At 37.7% G+C, this 17,676-nt stretch overlaps 1 protein-coding gene across 1 annotated transcript; it reads left to right on the top strand.

The window, feature by feature from the left end:
• Positions 1–8,666: 8,666 nt before the first annotated feature.
• cdc42ep3 (CDC42 effector protein (Rho GTPase binding) 3) lies at positions 8,667–16,150 on the top strand. Its single transcript, XM_059565819.1, has 2 exons — positions 8,667–9,184; positions 14,769–16,150. The coding sequence occupies exon 2, from the start codon at positions 14,970–14,972 to the stop codon at positions 15,873–15,875; it is 906 nt and encodes a 301-aa protein (XP_059421802.1). The 5' UTR covers positions 8,667–9,184; positions 14,769–14,969; the 3' UTR covers positions 15,876–16,150.
• Positions 16,151–17,676: the final 1,526 nt, after the last annotated feature.

Raw genomic sequence — 17,676 nt, 5'->3', positions numbered from 1 at the left:
TATTTATTTACTTTCCTCACTATGTTGGGGCAGTATTCCAAACTACATGCTATTTCCGTCAATGTAGAAACTCTCCCTTCAGTTTTCAGTTAGAGAAAAAGGTCATAAATTGGATTGTCAAGCTGAACCTGGAAGTAGTTTAAACTGCCTTACAATATCCCGGAGAATTCAGTCATCTGAAGCTCTTAGCACTTGAGTGAAGAATTCCTGTAAGATATTTAAAACAAAAAACATTATGACGTACAATGAAGAGTAAATATTCAGGATATCTCACCAAAGGTCGCTGATCAAATAAGCATTTTTATGACACTGACCATGTGATTCCTTTTGTACAGATGATCAGATTTTCTTATTCTATTGATACTTCAGTATCCAGTGGTTGCACGCGGTCACATGTTCACTTCAACCGCACACGCTCCGGAGGAGCTGTCTTGCACGCGCTCTGTGGCTCTGCGTGTCTCTTGACAAACGCTCAGTGACCATTGATACAGTGAATGTTCAAGTATCTGTTGCATGTGGCCTGCCCTCGACCCCTCAGGCATGCACACACACATTTTACAAGTTAAGTGTCGATTCTTGATCAGGCACAGACACACTGAATTCAGTGTTGAAGGGATTTATATCATAAGACTCTAGATTGCACATGTTCCTTTCCTTATCAATGGTGCTTGCTTATGTAATGGTAAGCATCTTGGTAACAATTTACAGCAAGGTTCCATTTTGTTATCCTTTCTTTAGTTAACATGAACTAAAGAAGAGTTTATTTATTCTGTTGGACACAAAATAATGTATTTAGAAGTATTAAAAAAGTTTAATATAAATTAAGCTACCAGCGACTGTTTACAAATTCTTCAAATGATCTTCTCCATTCAGGTTTGGAAAGACATGAGAGTGAGTAAATTATGATTTTGGTTTGGTGAACCATCCCTTAAACATTGACATGCATCTAGTCCTGCCTCAAATTAATAACTACTGTACTTATATTGTCAATTTATATTATCATATGTTTTTTGATTTATTTAGATTTTCTTTGGAAATCCTAAGAGCTTTTGTGTAAGTTTGAAACCAGTGGGATGGGAGTTTTCTGATGGCCATCTGCTCCTCTTTGGAATGTTATTTACTTACTAAACTGATAAAGAGTGACTTTCCAAACCTTCTGAAGGGAGTGACATTTGGAATTTACACATGAGGACTGATAAATAATTATGGGAAACTAATTATAGCATACAATGACAAGAAGAGCATCCCAAAATTAGCCTCATATATCTGGGAACAGCACATTGGAATGCAGGTAGAAACTCACATGAAATGATTTAAAATAAACAATAACTAGTTAGTGGAAAGAATGCGTTATGAAATATTTTACAAAAACATAGCTGCAATTCCAAGGCTTCTGACCATAACCTGAACCCAGACCTGATCTAATGAAAACCAGATGGTTTCCAGGACCAGCAGGCACATAATATGCACACTGGAAAATAATCAAGATGTTTCAACTAATTATTATTTAGTAACTAATTTAGTATTATTTATTTTACATAATCAATTTCTGTCTTCAAAGTGCTACCTGAATTGTAATATTTTTAGTTGGCTCAGCCTTTGCTGAAATAGTTTCATAGTCCATTCAACTAAAAATTTGTAATTGGTCAAACAAAGGTCCTGTCTTTAATATGTTACCTCAACTAAAATGTATTATTTGGGCATCATAAGAAATTGCTGTGGAACTAGTTATTATATTTTATACTGAGTTTAAGAAAATTATTAACAGGTGTCTATCAGTATCTAAAAACACACAAATTACAACACATAATAGTTTTCATTTAATAATAATCTGCATTTATAACATTTGGCATACAGACTAAACATGCAGGCTTAAAGAGATAGTTCTCCCAAAAATGAAAATTTGCTGTTAATTGACACCCTCAGGTCATCCAAGGTGTAGTTAATTTCTTTTCTTCAATTGAACAGTAAAAGATGTTTTTTAGGTGAAACGATTGTCTTTGGCAATTTGTAAACTGCACGTTTCTGGCTGCTGGCTTTTGAGAGTCAAATAAACATGTACAGACAAAACCAAATTATGAAAGTCTCCTGAGGACACATTGAGGTCTTATGAAGCGAAACAATCAAAAACCAGCAGCCACAGACATGAAGTGTATTAATCGCCAAGGATCAGATAAAAATCTGTTCTACTGAAGAAAAAAAGTCACTGACATCTTGGATGGCTTGAGGTCATTAAAATAACAGCAAATTTCCATTTTTGGGTGAACTATTCCTTTAAAGTGCTCCAGTTGTCAAACATCACATTTGTAATACAACTACAAAATTCATTTTAAACTTTTGTTTAATGAATTTAAAGACTAAAGTTAAACAAAATGTCTGCAAACAAGCATTTACAAATGTTGACAATTACATCTTTAAAATGAAGAAGTCAGAAAAATTAATTAACCAGGTGTTAGAGTTCAACTGAGTCAAGTAAAGTCTACTCACTGTATTTATACGGTGCTTTTTACAATACAGATTGTGTCAAAGCAGCTTTACAGTATTAAACAGGAAAATCGTGTGTCGAAGGAACGAAATTCCATCGTTCTTCTCTGGCCAGATGAATCCAGCAGATTGTGCAGAGGACTGGTCTGGTTCCTGTGGTCTTGTCCCGATGGCCGTCTAGGAGACGAGATCTTGGAGGGGATCTGTTTATGGGGCTCATCTAGATGTCATTGGCTCCTCTGACATTCAGGGCTGTTGAGGTCATCTTTAGGTGCTGATCCACCATCAGATCTGGTTATGGTCTGATCTGGGTGGCTACGGTGACCTCGGAATAAGAATGAGACATACTGATATTAGCAAAGATGCCACTGAGAACAATAAAGCACATTTAAATTGTAGTAAAAACTCTAAACTTTACAGTCTAAGTAACGTACAAATATTTATTCAGTGCTAGTCTCCTGACACATTAACTTGACATACACTTAACTTAAATAAGTTATTGTTCTTTTTTTTTATTAAATGTTAATAAATGTGATTTTTTTTTTAATATAATTTAACTACATTGATTTGAGCTGATGTTGATATTGTTGTCATATCCCATAATTTCTAACATAAAAACTATGTTCTGTTTTGTTTTGAATGTTGTTTAAATTATTTTTTTTCTGTCTTTAATATATCACCTTCAATAAACCTTAATGACATCATCCTACAGGAAGTGACACCTCTTGGAGGGAAAACAGCAAGATTTTCAATGGATCTGATGATTTATGCAGTGTTTTGTGGTACTAGGCTTTTGTTACTCTAAATTAGCCATCCTGTTTCATAAAATTATAGAAATGTGCAAGCAGTTATAAAAAACCAGCAATGACCCCAGAACACAAAGACACAGAGCAAAAATAAATCCATTCTGAAAAATGTGTGGCCAGTAAGGTTTAGTCAAAAAATGCTCCTAGATGCTTTAGAAACCTCAGTTATACAATACGCCTACTGTATTTATTAAACATCTAGCCAAGAATGTGACCTATGTAGATACTTTCCCCATCTGTATTTATTTATGTTTAACATATATCCCAACTCCTTATTCTAAAATACAATGTTGTGTCCTCCTCTTGCAGAAGTGCACTCTGGGAACTGACAGCAGTCAGACTCTTTAATCAGTACGACTCCCACTCTGTGACCGCACACGCCCTGTAATAAACTGTGCATGCGCCGCCTATTCTCATGGAATAAATAGATACGTTCTGGGGTAGTGCTTTCTGGCCAGTTCTTTTCTCAATACCACACACTGATTACAAGACGACATGCATCCGGAAATGGCTACTGGAATTCTTTTGGGAATAGAGTACTGACTCCCTTCATTAGCCTCCATTATTTAAAACGCAAGTGCCTACACTAAAACAGTTTTCACTCAGAAATTGCTAGTAAATTTCATAATAATTTAATTATAGGCATATTTCATCCATTTACTCACCCTCATGTTGTTCCAAAGCTGTATGAATTTCTTACTTCTGTTGAAAAAGAAAATTAAATATTTTAAAGAATGTTAGAAAGTAAAAACTTTCTAGCTGCCATAAAGAAAAACACATATTATGGAAGTCAGTGGACACCAGCAATACTTGGCTGCCCACATTCTTCTAAATATTGTCTGTTGTGTTTAATAGAAGAAAGAAACTCATACAGGTTTGGAATTTGAAAATGAGTAAATGATGACATTTTTAGTGAATTTTCCCTTTAAGGAAAACACAACCTCTTAGTGTTTGGAGGTGATCTGCCTTCAGGGACGCATGTGTAAACAGTGAAAGTAGGAGGCTGAGAACATTTTGTTCATGAACTGAATGAATAGGAATAACAGATTCAACATTGTGCAAGTCTACCATGACTTTTGTCCTCATTATGTTGTTTTTTCTACTGTATTTACAATGTTAAAGCTGATAATAATGACTTTCATATTTGCTTTCACTCTATTTTTGTCAAAATATGTCAAAAGTCAGCAGGACATCTCTACGTCAACCGCAAACAAGTTCCCAAAACCTCTCAAAAAAAATAGTTGGCTGGTTAAAGCTTTTTTTTTTTTTCTTGTAGGAAAGTGTTGCAGTATGTGTGTGGCATTTAAATTTGGAACCCAAACACTGCAAACACGGAGAGCATCACCCACCTGATACTTGCGGTTTGCTTGGCCGTTTGTTTTCTACCGTTGGAGAGGAAGGTGGAAAAATCATGACCCAAGCAGAACCTCAAACAGCCCCTCACTTTCAAAGACATCGGGACGTTTCTGAAAGGTCAGGAAAATAAAAAAAAAGAGTACGTGTGATGCAACTGCTTGGAAATGCAGAAATTCCAAATTCATTAAAAGAAAATAAGATGGAAAGTTTTATAAATATTTGCTTTTGCTTACTTAGAGGAACAAGGAAGAGTGAGATCAGTGCCCAGTGCTTTAACCACAACCACACAAATCAAAGCACAAGACAAAGTCTGCACTGTTTATTTGAAAAGTTTAGCCTCTGTAGCAACATTCATTGACACATTTATTTATATATTCAACAACTTGCAAACATGGAGAACTGTTGAACTATTGCAGTTAAGCTACTGCTTCACTTGCTCTCTACAGAAGCAGGACATGTAAAACTTAAGAAGCCCAGGTTAAAGCCACTTACACCCTGGATTAAGTGATTTTCATCACCTTTGGAAGTTGATTAATTCCTTTAACCCCGTTTTGTGAAGTCTCCCTCCACTGTAGGGTTAACATAGCAATATATATTTACATTCAATTTTGCATGTTTAATTATCCTCACTTACAAATGAATATGTATGTATGTATGTATGTGTGTATGATATATCATATACTGTTTCTATAGTTGAAATAGTCCTTAAGGTTCTACTAATAAAGTTTGTACCTAGTTGTGATACATCTTCATGATGTCAAAGGGTAGGTAGTGTGAATTACTAACCCAGAGTAAAAAATGAACAGTGTGTTCATTTAGTAGACAGTAGAGGAAGTGACTTCAGCGGCAGCAGTTAGTCAGCTCTCATGGTTTTCGGTGACCAAACATAACTTCACAGGCTCTGATTGTTCTGTGGTCCAAAACAAACTCATTTGAAACTGGGAAAATCAGGTAATTCTTTCATTAACATCACAGCATTTTCAATACTAAGTCTGCACTCATATGCACTCAAATAGTCTCTTTTGGTGGGAAGAACTGGAGGTGTTCCTCTCAGATTCCTCTGAACACTAGTGTCCACAAACGTTTAGATGGCGATTGCAGCTTGGCAAACATGAGGACAATACTCAGTATTTTTCCTGCAACCATGTGCTCTCTACATGTGACATCATGCCCACAAGACACAAAAAGACTTCATTCAGAAAGCTTGTTGTCAAATAGTGTCTGTTTGGATAAAACCCACAAATTTAAATTTGGTCACACTTTTATTTTGAGATCCAATTGTCACTATTAACAAACCATTAACCATAACTTTTGCCACAATAAACTCAATAAATAGGTATTAAGGTAGTTGTTCAGTTTAGGTATTGGGTAGGTTTAGGGATGTAGAATATGGTCATGCAGAATTTGTGCTTTAGAAACACTAATAAACAGCCAATGTGTTAATAGACTGGTTAATAAGCAACTAGTTAATAGTGAGAATTGGTCCCTATACTAGTGTTACCATAAATTTAAAGGGGTCGTATGATGTTGCTAAAAAGAACATTATTTTGTGTATTTGGTGAAATGTAATGTGTTTATTTTATTTAAAGTATAAAAAAAAAACTTTTACAAGGCTCGTCGTTCTGAAAAGCGAGGCGTGCTCTGATTGGCCAGCTATCCAGTGCATTGTGATTGGATGAATACCTCAAGCGTGTGACGGAAATGTTAGGCCCTTGCCATACTGTGATGTGTGTCCTGGTCAGGACAAAAACAATAAAACCCATTACAAACAAGCCATTTGTTGCAACCAGTGGGGACATAATTACTGATTATAATGACTTATACTGTCGTTTTTACGCATTGTGTTGCATTGCGCCACTTAAACAAATCCATGTCTGCATTCGTGATTGGAGAAACGACAAATAGCAAGCACTACTCTACACTGCTCAAAACTCGCGTTTGGATCATCAGTGGCAAATCCTTTAAATATGTAAACGTACTTACATACTGTGAGTCAGAACAGCCGGCATCGTAGTCTTCTCTCCATAAAATGCGCTGCACACATCTTAATATTTGGGTTGAACTGTTCTGGAACAGTGCTGTAAATGTAAAACTTAACCACTGATTGGTGTGTACTCTTTTGGAAGACCAGAAAAGTAGTTTCGCTTACACAGCAAAACAGCAACTCCACAACATGGCACCGGCGGCAACAGCGAGAATCAAAGTTACGCCTTCTTTCCTGGCATGAACATTTGGGCGGCGTTATGCAAATCTTCTGAAGTCTTGTGACGTAGAAATGTGGAGTCGAGTTTGAACGAGCCATTTTTGGAGGGCATGGATGAGTCTTAACTTTTATTAAGAATATTTATTTGGGTTTGAGACTTTTGTCTTTGCAACTTTAGGGATCTTATCTATTCACAAACACCTTGTAACACTCCAAAGAGAAAGGAAAATTTGAAATCACATCATATGACCCCTTTAAATTTGACATCATGCATATGATGTTTTAAGCACCTAAAGAACTCTATTCCAAAACCTACACTACAAAATAATAATAATGATAATAACAATAAGAATAATTTTTTAATAGAATTAAAAAAACACCAGCGACAATAAAATACATTTACTTGATAAGCAACACTGCATAAGAATGATAAAATATTTTTATATTAGTATATTTTATTTGATCATAACTGCATTGACTGATTTTTGTACACTTGTTTTTAAAGTTGGTGTAAAAACAAATTCAGATTATCTTTTCATATCATACAATTGACAGTTTGCACAAGGTGAGTTAAAGTGACTTTTATTTTTGTTTACATACACATACACACACATACAAACTTGTTTTAATGCTTTTTAGATAAAACAAACGAAGTAAGACAAAAAAATGGTTTGTAAAATTACACAAAAATAGCTTATTTTAATGATTTTTTTATTTTTTTTATATAAAAAAATGGAAAATAAGACAAATATGAAAAAAAAATCCCTGATGCTTTGCGATGTAATAAACTGCAATGCAGACAGCCGCCTTCTAAGGCAGTATCTAAACTGATCTGGAACCTCATAAGATACTGATTTGGAATGCTCTATATAACCATCTATTCCGTGCACCACAAAAATAGCGCTTGTCACACCAAGCTCACTCGACTGTTTATTCATTTCCATTTGTTAGCATGTTGCAAACAGTGTGATACTGTGATACCCAAGCATAAAAATCCATAGCACACACATATATTTTAATTCTATAAATTAGTTTATGTGAATACACTGTTTTTAATTAGATTATACTAGTTATTTAACATTAAGTGAGGCAAACTTACTGCTTTAACCTCCATCTTGAAATAATTGTTTTCAGTTTGCACATCTCAGTTCATAGGATTCTTTCATTTTTAAAGCATACATTCAATATTCCCTTATAAGTTGCCCATAATAAGGTATCTCATTCGTAGAAACAGCTTCACTCATATAATGTCTCTTCTGTCCAGGTAGGGAGCTGACTAATTATAGCATTTGGAATAGAGCCAGTCTTTCTCTCTCTCACACACACACACACACCCACACAAGAGCAGGACAGACTCATTGCACCCCCTCCTAATCCTGTCAACCATGAGCTCACTGCAGAGCACTATAGGTTGCCAAGGAAACCTATTTTAGGTTGAGGGTGATGAGAAGCTCCACAGAGGTTTACAGTGCAGTGCAGCTGCAAAAAGAAGCAGATTTTCTCTCTAAATAATCAAGAACATTCTATATGTTCTTTTATCTCTCTATTTATCTGTATATCTGTCTGTCTGTCTGTCTGTCTGTCTGTCTATCTGTTTTTCTAGCATGGTTGCATTTCACCTCTCAGATGTTGTAATGGTGTCTGGTAAACGCTGAGCAAACCAATGAGGCAGAGATGCAGAAGTCGACAGAAATAAATTGCAGAATGACAGAATAGAACGGGATACAAAGAAGGAAATGAATGTGAGAACTGTGATAGAAAAGAAAAACGTGTGTGAGAGAGAGAGTGTGAGAAGGGAGGTGGGGAGTGACAAGATGAACAGAGAGAGTGAGAGAGGAACGTTGTATTTCTTCTACTCTGTTTTAGAAGGGAAGGACTTTGACGTTCAGCAGCTGTGAACACAGTAGGAGAGGCTCCACACTCCACATTCACTTTCCTCCTCCCTTAAGCAAGCGCTGTCTGTCTCTCCAGGAAATACTGCCGCAGCTCCAGCGGGTCGGGATTGCTGAAGACGAGAGAATTGGATTTCAATGCCACCGTCTTCCCAGACAGGCAGAGACAGGTGCTGCAGGCGGAGGAAGGAGGAGCAAAGCAAAGCGGAGACACGCCGCAACGCTTCAGAGGAGGAATTCTGAAACAGCTGTCCAGCAGACGTCCTGCCTGTGAGAAGTAAACCCTCAAGGGCAGAAAGAGAGAGAGAGTGAGAGAGAAGATGAAAACGGCAACATGCTACACCACCCAGAAGCTGACTAACAGTTTGGGTCAAGGCACCTCCGGAACGACAACTACAGTGTGAAGAAAAGAGGGACATTCATCTGCAAAGTCACAGGAGCAGGTAAAACTAGATACTGAAGATTTTTTGGCAGGAATATGTGCATGATAGCAAATGATTATTTAAATTACATGCAAATAGGATTTTCTTAAGGGTAGGTTTCTTTGGTACAAGCTTTAAAAATAAAGGTTCTTTATCTGCATTTATACTGTAGTTCCATGAAGAGCTTTTAACATCAGTGGAATCTTTCCATTCCAAAAATGGTTCTTTATAAACTCTTAAAAATTCAAATTCCATTGAAGATGCCATTGAAGAACCATTTTGGGTTCAACAAAGAACCTTTCAGTGAACAGTTCTCACTGTGAAGAACATTTTAATCATCTAAATAGGCTTTTTCCATTATAAAAACGTTCTATGGAGGTTAAAAGTTCTTCATGGAACCATTAATGCCAAAGAAGAACCTTTATTTTTAAGGCATTGTTGGCATTGCTGCAAAATCCCCAGCTGAAACCTTAATTTTTAAGATGGTAGATGACATAACACCATGTGGCTACTATTTGCTGGTTGGGCTTGTGAAACCTCTTTCCACTCATGCACATGGCTGTCATTACGACATGTGAGATTTTGTACTGCAGAATATGTCACGCAAATTCCCACACACCACAAAACAAGCTCAAAGCAACCCGACACCTGGTTCCTCTCTGTTCTTCAAGCACATACTCAACTGCTTGACCAGAAAAGAGCTTCTGAAATTCCTCAGATACATTCCACTGTCCAACAAAACTTGGAAAGTCAACTCGACTCTTGCACGCAGGAAAGCCAAAGACAACAGCAGCTTGAGAACAGAAGTCTTGGAGGTGGATAGCAGGGTGTAAAAAGCATGAAGTTGAGGCGAAAGAGACCTCGCTCCACCCTGGTTCCTCCAAAAGCAGCAGCAGAGTGTAATTAAGGGTTGCTTTATGTAACACACTGGAAGCCTCAAATTGGGCTGACTGTAGTATTTGTCTTTAATCATTTAGAACATTGTCCAACAGGGTCGTTTGTGGTCAGAGGAATTTGAAAAGATTGAAAGCTTAGGCCTAAAACACCCAAGAGAGGAGGAAAAACCTGAACCACCCAAGAGAGGAAAGCTTGACCGGCCCAGATGATTTAGCCATACAAGCTCTGGGATATTGCACCTGTAAAAAGAACAGCTAAAAACATCCAAATGATGCACATGTGCTTTATATACAGCATCAGCAGCAACAGCATCTTCTTAGACAGGACCAAGTGGTCTGGTTTTTAGCCAAAAAAGGCTATCGCTAAAATAGGTCAGAGGGAGAATCAAAATTGGCGCAGTTGTGGGGCTGAAGAGAGTCTTAACACATTTCTGTGTACAGTGGGAATGGCATCATTGCACTTGTTTAGATCACTGCTCGCACTTGCTCTAATAATAATGTGACCCACATACTCACACGTGAGTTATTTCCTGAGTACCAACAGCATGCAATGATATCCATCTTCAGACTTCAGACTGCTGCTCTCACCTCATTTGGACTCTTTTTTTTGCTTCATTGTTCTTTATTTTAAATTTGCCATTTTGTCTCATTCCATTGTGTTTTGTGCCTTGAGTCTTATGTCACATTTAGTCATATTCATTCTCAATTATTCTGCCCAGTTCAGTCTCAATCTGACTTTTTTTTCTATTTTCCTCTCATTTAATCATTTTTTTTTTTTTACTAATTCAGTCTCAGTCCATCTCGTTAATTCCATCTAGTTCAATCTTAAAGGGATAGTCCACCAAAAAATGAAAGTTCTGTCATCATTTTCTCAACTTCAAAACTGTATGGCTTACTTTCTTCTGTATTCAGTCTCATTTATTCTGGCTTGTTCAATGACATTCAGTCAATTTTCTTCTTATTTAGTCGGACATTTCTGTTTAGTTCAAATATAAAGGGATACTCCATCCTAAAAGGAATATTCTATCATTATTTGCTCACCTTCATGTTCCAAACAAATTACTTTCTTCTGTGGAACATAAGATATTTTGAGAAAAAAGTATTGAGTGGGTTTATTCTTTTTTAATGTCCATTAAATGGAAGTCCATGGGCTTCAATTTAGTTTGCTTCCCAAAATATCTTGTGTTTTGCATATGAAAAGAATGCATGCACATTTGAAACGATATGAAGATGAGTAAATTATAACAGATTTTCATTTTCAATATGTCTCATTTAATCTGTCAAGTTCAGTCTCAGTCTGGTTTGTTTAATGACACTGAGTCTATTTTTTTCACATTCTGGGACATCAGTTTCATTTTTCTTTTTTTATTCAGTCTCATCCCATCTCAGTAATTCAGTAATTTAGTTAAATCTTAAAGGTATAGTCCACCCAAAATGAATATTCTATTATTTGCTCACCGATTCAGTCAACATTGTTAGCAACAATGTTAGTCAATGTACTTAATGTTGTTTGGTTTCCAGCATTCTTCAAAATATCTAACAGAAGACATGAGGGCAAGTGACTGAATTTTTATATTTGTTAGGAATCTCCATTTATTCTACCTTATTTGTCCTCATTATGCCTTAGTCTTAATTTACGTCCATTTTGTCTCTTTGCTGGTGGAGCTCATGCTTCGGCTTATTCAGTCTGCCAGAAGGGTCTGCTGACATGCACTTCTGAGGGGTGTGTGATGATACGGTTCCCCAGGGAAAGGGGGCAGACAGATCCATCTCGACATTCTACAGGGGCGTCAGGGCACTTGGAAGTGCAACATTTGCCCCTGGACTCATTCCAGATCTGAAATGAAGGCAGGATATGGCCCTGAGATAAAGCCGTATCAAGAGGGTGTGAGAGGCAGCTGCCCAACTTCTAAACCTCAGCGGCTGGCTGCTGCATTGAATGGCATTGTTTGTTATTGTTCAACAAGTCATGGCATTGAACCATTTATTCAAAGACATCTCACACCTGCTGGAGTTTAAGGTGAAGACTAACCGTAGCTTTAACCTTAAACCCTTAACCCTTTAACCTACACTAAGTATTATTTGGGATTCCTTTGAGATTTATTTCACCCGGTCCAGGGGTTCGCACACCTGCTTGCTTTGATCATGCCATGACAGCAGGATTTGTGTGAATTTGTGAACTTTTTCATCAGTGTAACCAAACAAGCGAATTTCTAGATGTTGCTGTTTAATTTTTACTGCAACAAAAGCTTTAAGATTAAAGTCAAAGGGAGTTCAGTGTTAATTTAGTATTATTTATATAATATGAATAATTATATAATATTAATCACAGCTCGGACACCAGAAGCAATGCAACAATCCTTCTGCACACACACACACACACACACACACACACACACATTTTCCTCTATCACTGACACACTCATGCAGCCACACATTCTTCAGCCATCCCGATGATGCTTGTCACTTATAAAAATAGTTTTCCGTTGACTGAGGTTTATTTATGTTTCACTGAATCAGTGTCCAAAAATGCTTTTAAAGCCCTATGAACTCACAAGGTGACCTCTGAGCTGGTGCAAAAATATGTGGAAAAGAAAACACAAAGACTGTAAGATAACCAGAATAATACCATTCATCCAGACTCAAACAGACTAGCCTACATCCTTGTCAAGGACTGTACTGCAGCTGACTTTCATGGTACTCCTGTAGTTTATCAGCTGTGTGATTTGTTAGGACGTTACCACAGGGTAGTCGAGTATTCCAAGGAAATTTAATTTCTTGTGTTTTGTAAACAGTGTCCTCCCCGGCTGTCTCTAACCAGGATCTTCAGGGCATGTGGATCAGTGAGCTGTGACATCATTCAGACTGTCATTTTAAGTACTGTGGTGGCTTCATGTTATCAGATGGTAATGCCATGGTATTTTATTATTCAATGGCCTCACACTGTATTTGGACACAGATGGTACTTGGTTTGATATTGCAGTATAGTTACACATCCGTTTGCGTAATGTTTCTAATACTTCAACTCAGTTATTCCACTTATACTTCCACAGTTGTGTTACCACACCTCAAGACAATGGGCCTCCCTCATTAAACCTTCGTAAATATAAGAGTAAATTCTGAATAATTTGCATGTAAAACAGACCTTCCCGAAAGCTCACCTCCGGATTCACAAACGCTTCAAATAATCCGATTTGATAGTTAAATATGCTTTATACTGAAAAATGTTAGTCACAATGCAGCGCTGACAACAAGTGTGTGTCTATACTGTATGTTTGTGCAGTAGTAGTGGGAGAAAGAAAGTGTACTTTCCTTTGATAATATGAAGTAATTTTGTGGGAAAAAAATGTGGAAAGAGTTAGTAATTTTGATCGTATTATTTGTTATATTTATTTGCTTGGTCTTTTGCTGTTTACTGTTTGTATTTGTATTCGTTTAACATATTGATTTGCATATTTCTATCATATTCCAAGGCAAATAAATATATATGTAACATTTGAAATAATGCAAATAGAATAATAAAAAAAGTTAAAAAAAAAAACCCTTATGGTTACCAAGGCTACATTTTTTTAAATACAGTAAAAACAATAATATTGTGAAATATTATCACAATTTGAAATAACTGAGTGAGTGAGTGACATACAGCCAAGTATGGTTACCCATACTCAGAATAAGTGCCCTGCATTTAACCCATCCAAAGTGCACACACACAGCAGTGAACACACACCCAGAGCAGTGGGCAGCCAATCATGCTGTGGCGCCCGGGGAGCAGTTGGGGGTTTGGTGCCTTGCTCAAGGGCACCTAAGTTATGGTATTACCGGCCCGAGACTCAAACCCACAACCTTAGGATTTGAAATCAAACTCTCTAACCATTAGGCCACGACTTTCCCCAACTGTTTTCATTACTTCAGCCTTCAGTGTCACATGATCCTTCAGCAATCATTACAAGAAAAATCTCAAGTTTTCCAAAAGTTTGAAGTAAGTTTTGAATGTGGTGCATATTTAAATTTTCACAAAAGGTTCTCTCTTGAAATGAAAATGGCCCCAGGTCTTAAATGGTTTAGTGCAGAGGGTCTTTAAGGAGCGAGAGGACGTTGGGCTCTGCTGCAGAGGGAATGTGGATGTTTTTTCAGTCATACATATTTGGCTAGCTGTGGCTGAGTTGCTGCTTTAGTGATTGTTTGCAGTCTGTCAGTAAGGGTCAGTGTTTAAAGGACTCTCAAAAGGAAATATGTCCATAAATGGGCAAGAAGTCTCTCTCCCTCTTATGATCTGTGGTTACCCTTCTCCTTCTCTCTCTCTCTCGCTCTCTCTCTCTCTCTCCTATCTGTCAGTTCCTGCCCTCTAAAGCCACTCTAAAACTCTGTCAATTTCTACTTTATCTCTAGAAATCCTTTCTTTATCTTTAAAGCTTCTTGACTCATGTGGTGTTAATTAAACATGTAAACATGCATATGGTCATTTTGAAATGAATAACATGTCTCTCTATGTATATCTATCTATCATATATCCACCATCTCTCTGTCCATTTCCAAAAGACGTTTCAGACAGTGTTAAATGTTTTCTTTGATCTCTCTTTGTACGTGCTTAAGATAGATGTGACATTTACTTTAACATTTAAAAGAAATTCACTATTGGATTTTTGAACACAACAAAGGTTTTTGATGCAGATTACAAAGAAAACTAAATTATTTCTCCATCCATCCAGGTATTCATCCAGGTAAAGGACATTAATCCAAACATTCGAGCTGGATTATCTTCAGTGAAGATTGAGGACACATTTAAAACAGCTGCTCTCTGAGAATGTAACGCCTGCACTTCTCCAGCAAGTTTATTACACGACCAAGGAGATCTGAACTTCCAGAGTGTTCCCCGTTCCTCTCCATAACCGCTGGACTCTATTGCAGGGATGCCTGCCAAAACGCCCATCTACCTGAAATCCAACTACAGTAAGAAGGGAAAGAAATGCCGTCTGAGGGACATTTTATCCCCGGATATGATCAGCCCGCCTCTTGGGGACTTTCGACACACTATCCACATTGGAAAGGGTGGCGAGTGCGATGCCTTCGGTGACATGTCGTTCCTGCAAGGAAATTTTGAGCTTCTACCGGGGAAAGGTGGTTGTATTCGACCTCAATATGGCATCCACGGGGAGTTCACAAGAGCTAATAGCGCCTCCGATGCGTCTTGCGTCGAAACTCCATCGCCGGTCCTGAAGAACGCAATCTCACTCCCAACCATCGGGGGCAGCCAAGCGCTGACTCTACCTTTGATTTCCACCACCGTGTTTCCCATGGCCCAGGATCGCCTGTCTGAGCCATTTACTCCTCCAGCCGATTCTGAAGATCTGGAAATCCTGCAGATGGAGACCCTGCTTCAGTCCATCAGTGCCTTCAGGAGCGACCCCAGCCCCGTCCCAGAAGAGGATGAACCTTCAATCGACCGCACTGAGACGCCTGAGAAATCACTTGCAAAGAAGAAGATACACAGCAGTGAAAATGAGCTTGAAACATTTTTGTCTGTCTTTGTTAATGGGAATGCGGATGCCAATGGAAACTTTAACAATGGTAACAATGGCGATTCAGTCTTTGAGTATGAACCGGAGATGTTCAGCATCAAGGGTGACTGGGCGGACAGAGATAGCGGTGTTGAAGAGGGTCGTCTATGCGATTCGGACTTTGAAATCTCCAAAAGCAAAAGCCACTCACAGGAGTCGCTCTCTCAAATCACGGGATCCCTATTCTCTCTCGAACTCGACTTGGGCCCATCCATTTTGGATGATGTACTCAATATCATGAATAAGTCAGTTTCTTAGGAAGTGATTTTTATTGAGAACTAAAGGGAATCTATTTGTCATGAGCCCATAAATATGACATGCCAATACTGAACTGATGAGGCTGAATTTTCTTTCCCCGAGTAAGTTTTTAGCCTTTAGCTTCGGAGTGTCTTGCACACCTTGTTTTGCAAAGTAATGCGACTGACACACAGCCGCTGTGCCTTTTAAGTTAAATTTAAGCATGCATAGATTTTAATGTTGAACATGCAGATCAAATGAGGCTTTTTCTGTGTACTGTTGCTCATCCACAACATCATACAGCCTGTGTGATAATGTGTACATTTCTGCAAACATATACGATGTTCCCATCACAACGTCCTTCATGTACAGATATATTTATACTGACAGTTTCATTAACCACACTACCAAATCTTAAAGGCATATACCTACAGCATATATGTTTTTACATTGTGAAGCTAAATATGAAAAAAATAAATGAATAAAAAAACTCTCTTGTTTAGTTTATTATTTTGTTTGATTGTTTTTTCTTTTTTGTTATTTCAGAAAAAGGGGACAGGTGGGGCTAGTTGTCACAAAGAGTATATACTCCATTGAAGGTCAAACGTTCAAAAATATCAGTAGTTTTAGTATATTATTTTGTGCTTTATAACTTTTTTGCTATTTAAATATTGCTGAAAAGCCTATAATAGATTATTTAATGGCAGGTTCCCATTGTGACAACTTGGGCCCATTACAGCTAGAGAACATGACCTACTATTGGGGCATGTTGTCACAAAAGGCTAGCATGTGTTAACTGAAGATATATATCACGGAAACTGACTTTCCGCAATAAACCTACCAAGAGAAATATTCCACAGTTTACCATACTGAGGGATCCCTTTATGAAGTTCAATGTGTATCAGTTCATTGTTAAATTATAAAACCAGTCAGATACTGCACCACATGAGCATGTACAGTAGGTGGACGGTAAAAAAAAACAAAGGAGATGGAGAAAACAAAGAGAAATTGACTTGTCTTGTTAGCATCCTGCATTCCTCAGATTTTGTCCTGTAGGAGTAGTGGATGTGGGTGAGATTGTGTCTAAAAGGAGATGCCAGTACTATTCATTTGTGTCTTGTTGGGACAGAGAGAGAGATCAGCCTATAGCATTCTCAGCATTCCTGAAAGAAAACAAAGACTATGGCCATAAATAAAGCCACTGGACTGAGGCAGAGGGTCAGGCTCTACATGGTCGTAAAAACTAATAGCCTGAAGACAAACTTTGTCCTGTTTATCAAGATCTTGCTGCTGCAGTATCTTGGCAACGCAGAGGTTTGTTTGCAGCAATACTGAATAGTCTGAGTCTAAGTGCCAGACAGCTGCAACATAATTCAGCTTTGTCCTTAAAAATTATGCTTTTTCATTCAGGTTTCAAACTTTCCATGGAATCTACTTCTGCAAAAGTCCACAGAAACTGAGCAAATGTTCTTAAGAAAGCTGTACTAATTTTCTGCTCTCTAAAGGTGAAGTGAGTCATTTCGGCAACGCTAGTGGAAGCTTATTTCGCAATAGCACACTAGTAACCTACTCTTTCGATTTCTGCCAAACAAAGATGTGATTTTTTTTACTGTTTTCAAACAGGTTTTCTGAAGACTTCCACTGTTTGCCATTGGTTAAAAAACATAGTCCTGCCCCCAAACACTGAATTCATCAGCCTCTTCATTCATGCTGCATCCTTGTGTTACTAATGTGCTAACTTGTTGGTTGGTTGATTACATTTCATTGGCCCATGGTTTGTGCTTAGGTGATACATTACTACTGGTCAAAAGTTTGGAATCAA

This window comes from Carassius carassius, chromosome 14 (assembly GCF_963082965.1).
Source record: "Carassius carassius chromosome 14, fCarCar2.1, whole genome shotgun sequence".
In the NCBI taxonomy this organism is placed as follows: Eukaryota; Metazoa; Chordata; class Actinopteri; order Cypriniformes; family Cyprinidae; genus Carassius; species Carassius carassius.
The sequence above is the reverse complement of the archived record's forward strand: the minus strand, read 5'-3'. Positions and strand labels throughout refer to the sequence as shown.

Coding starts and splice junctions, on each gene's coding strand:
- cdc42ep3 (XM_059565819.1), top strand. CDS start 14,970: ATGCCTGCCAAAACGCCCATCTACCTGAAATCCAACTACAGTAAGAAG.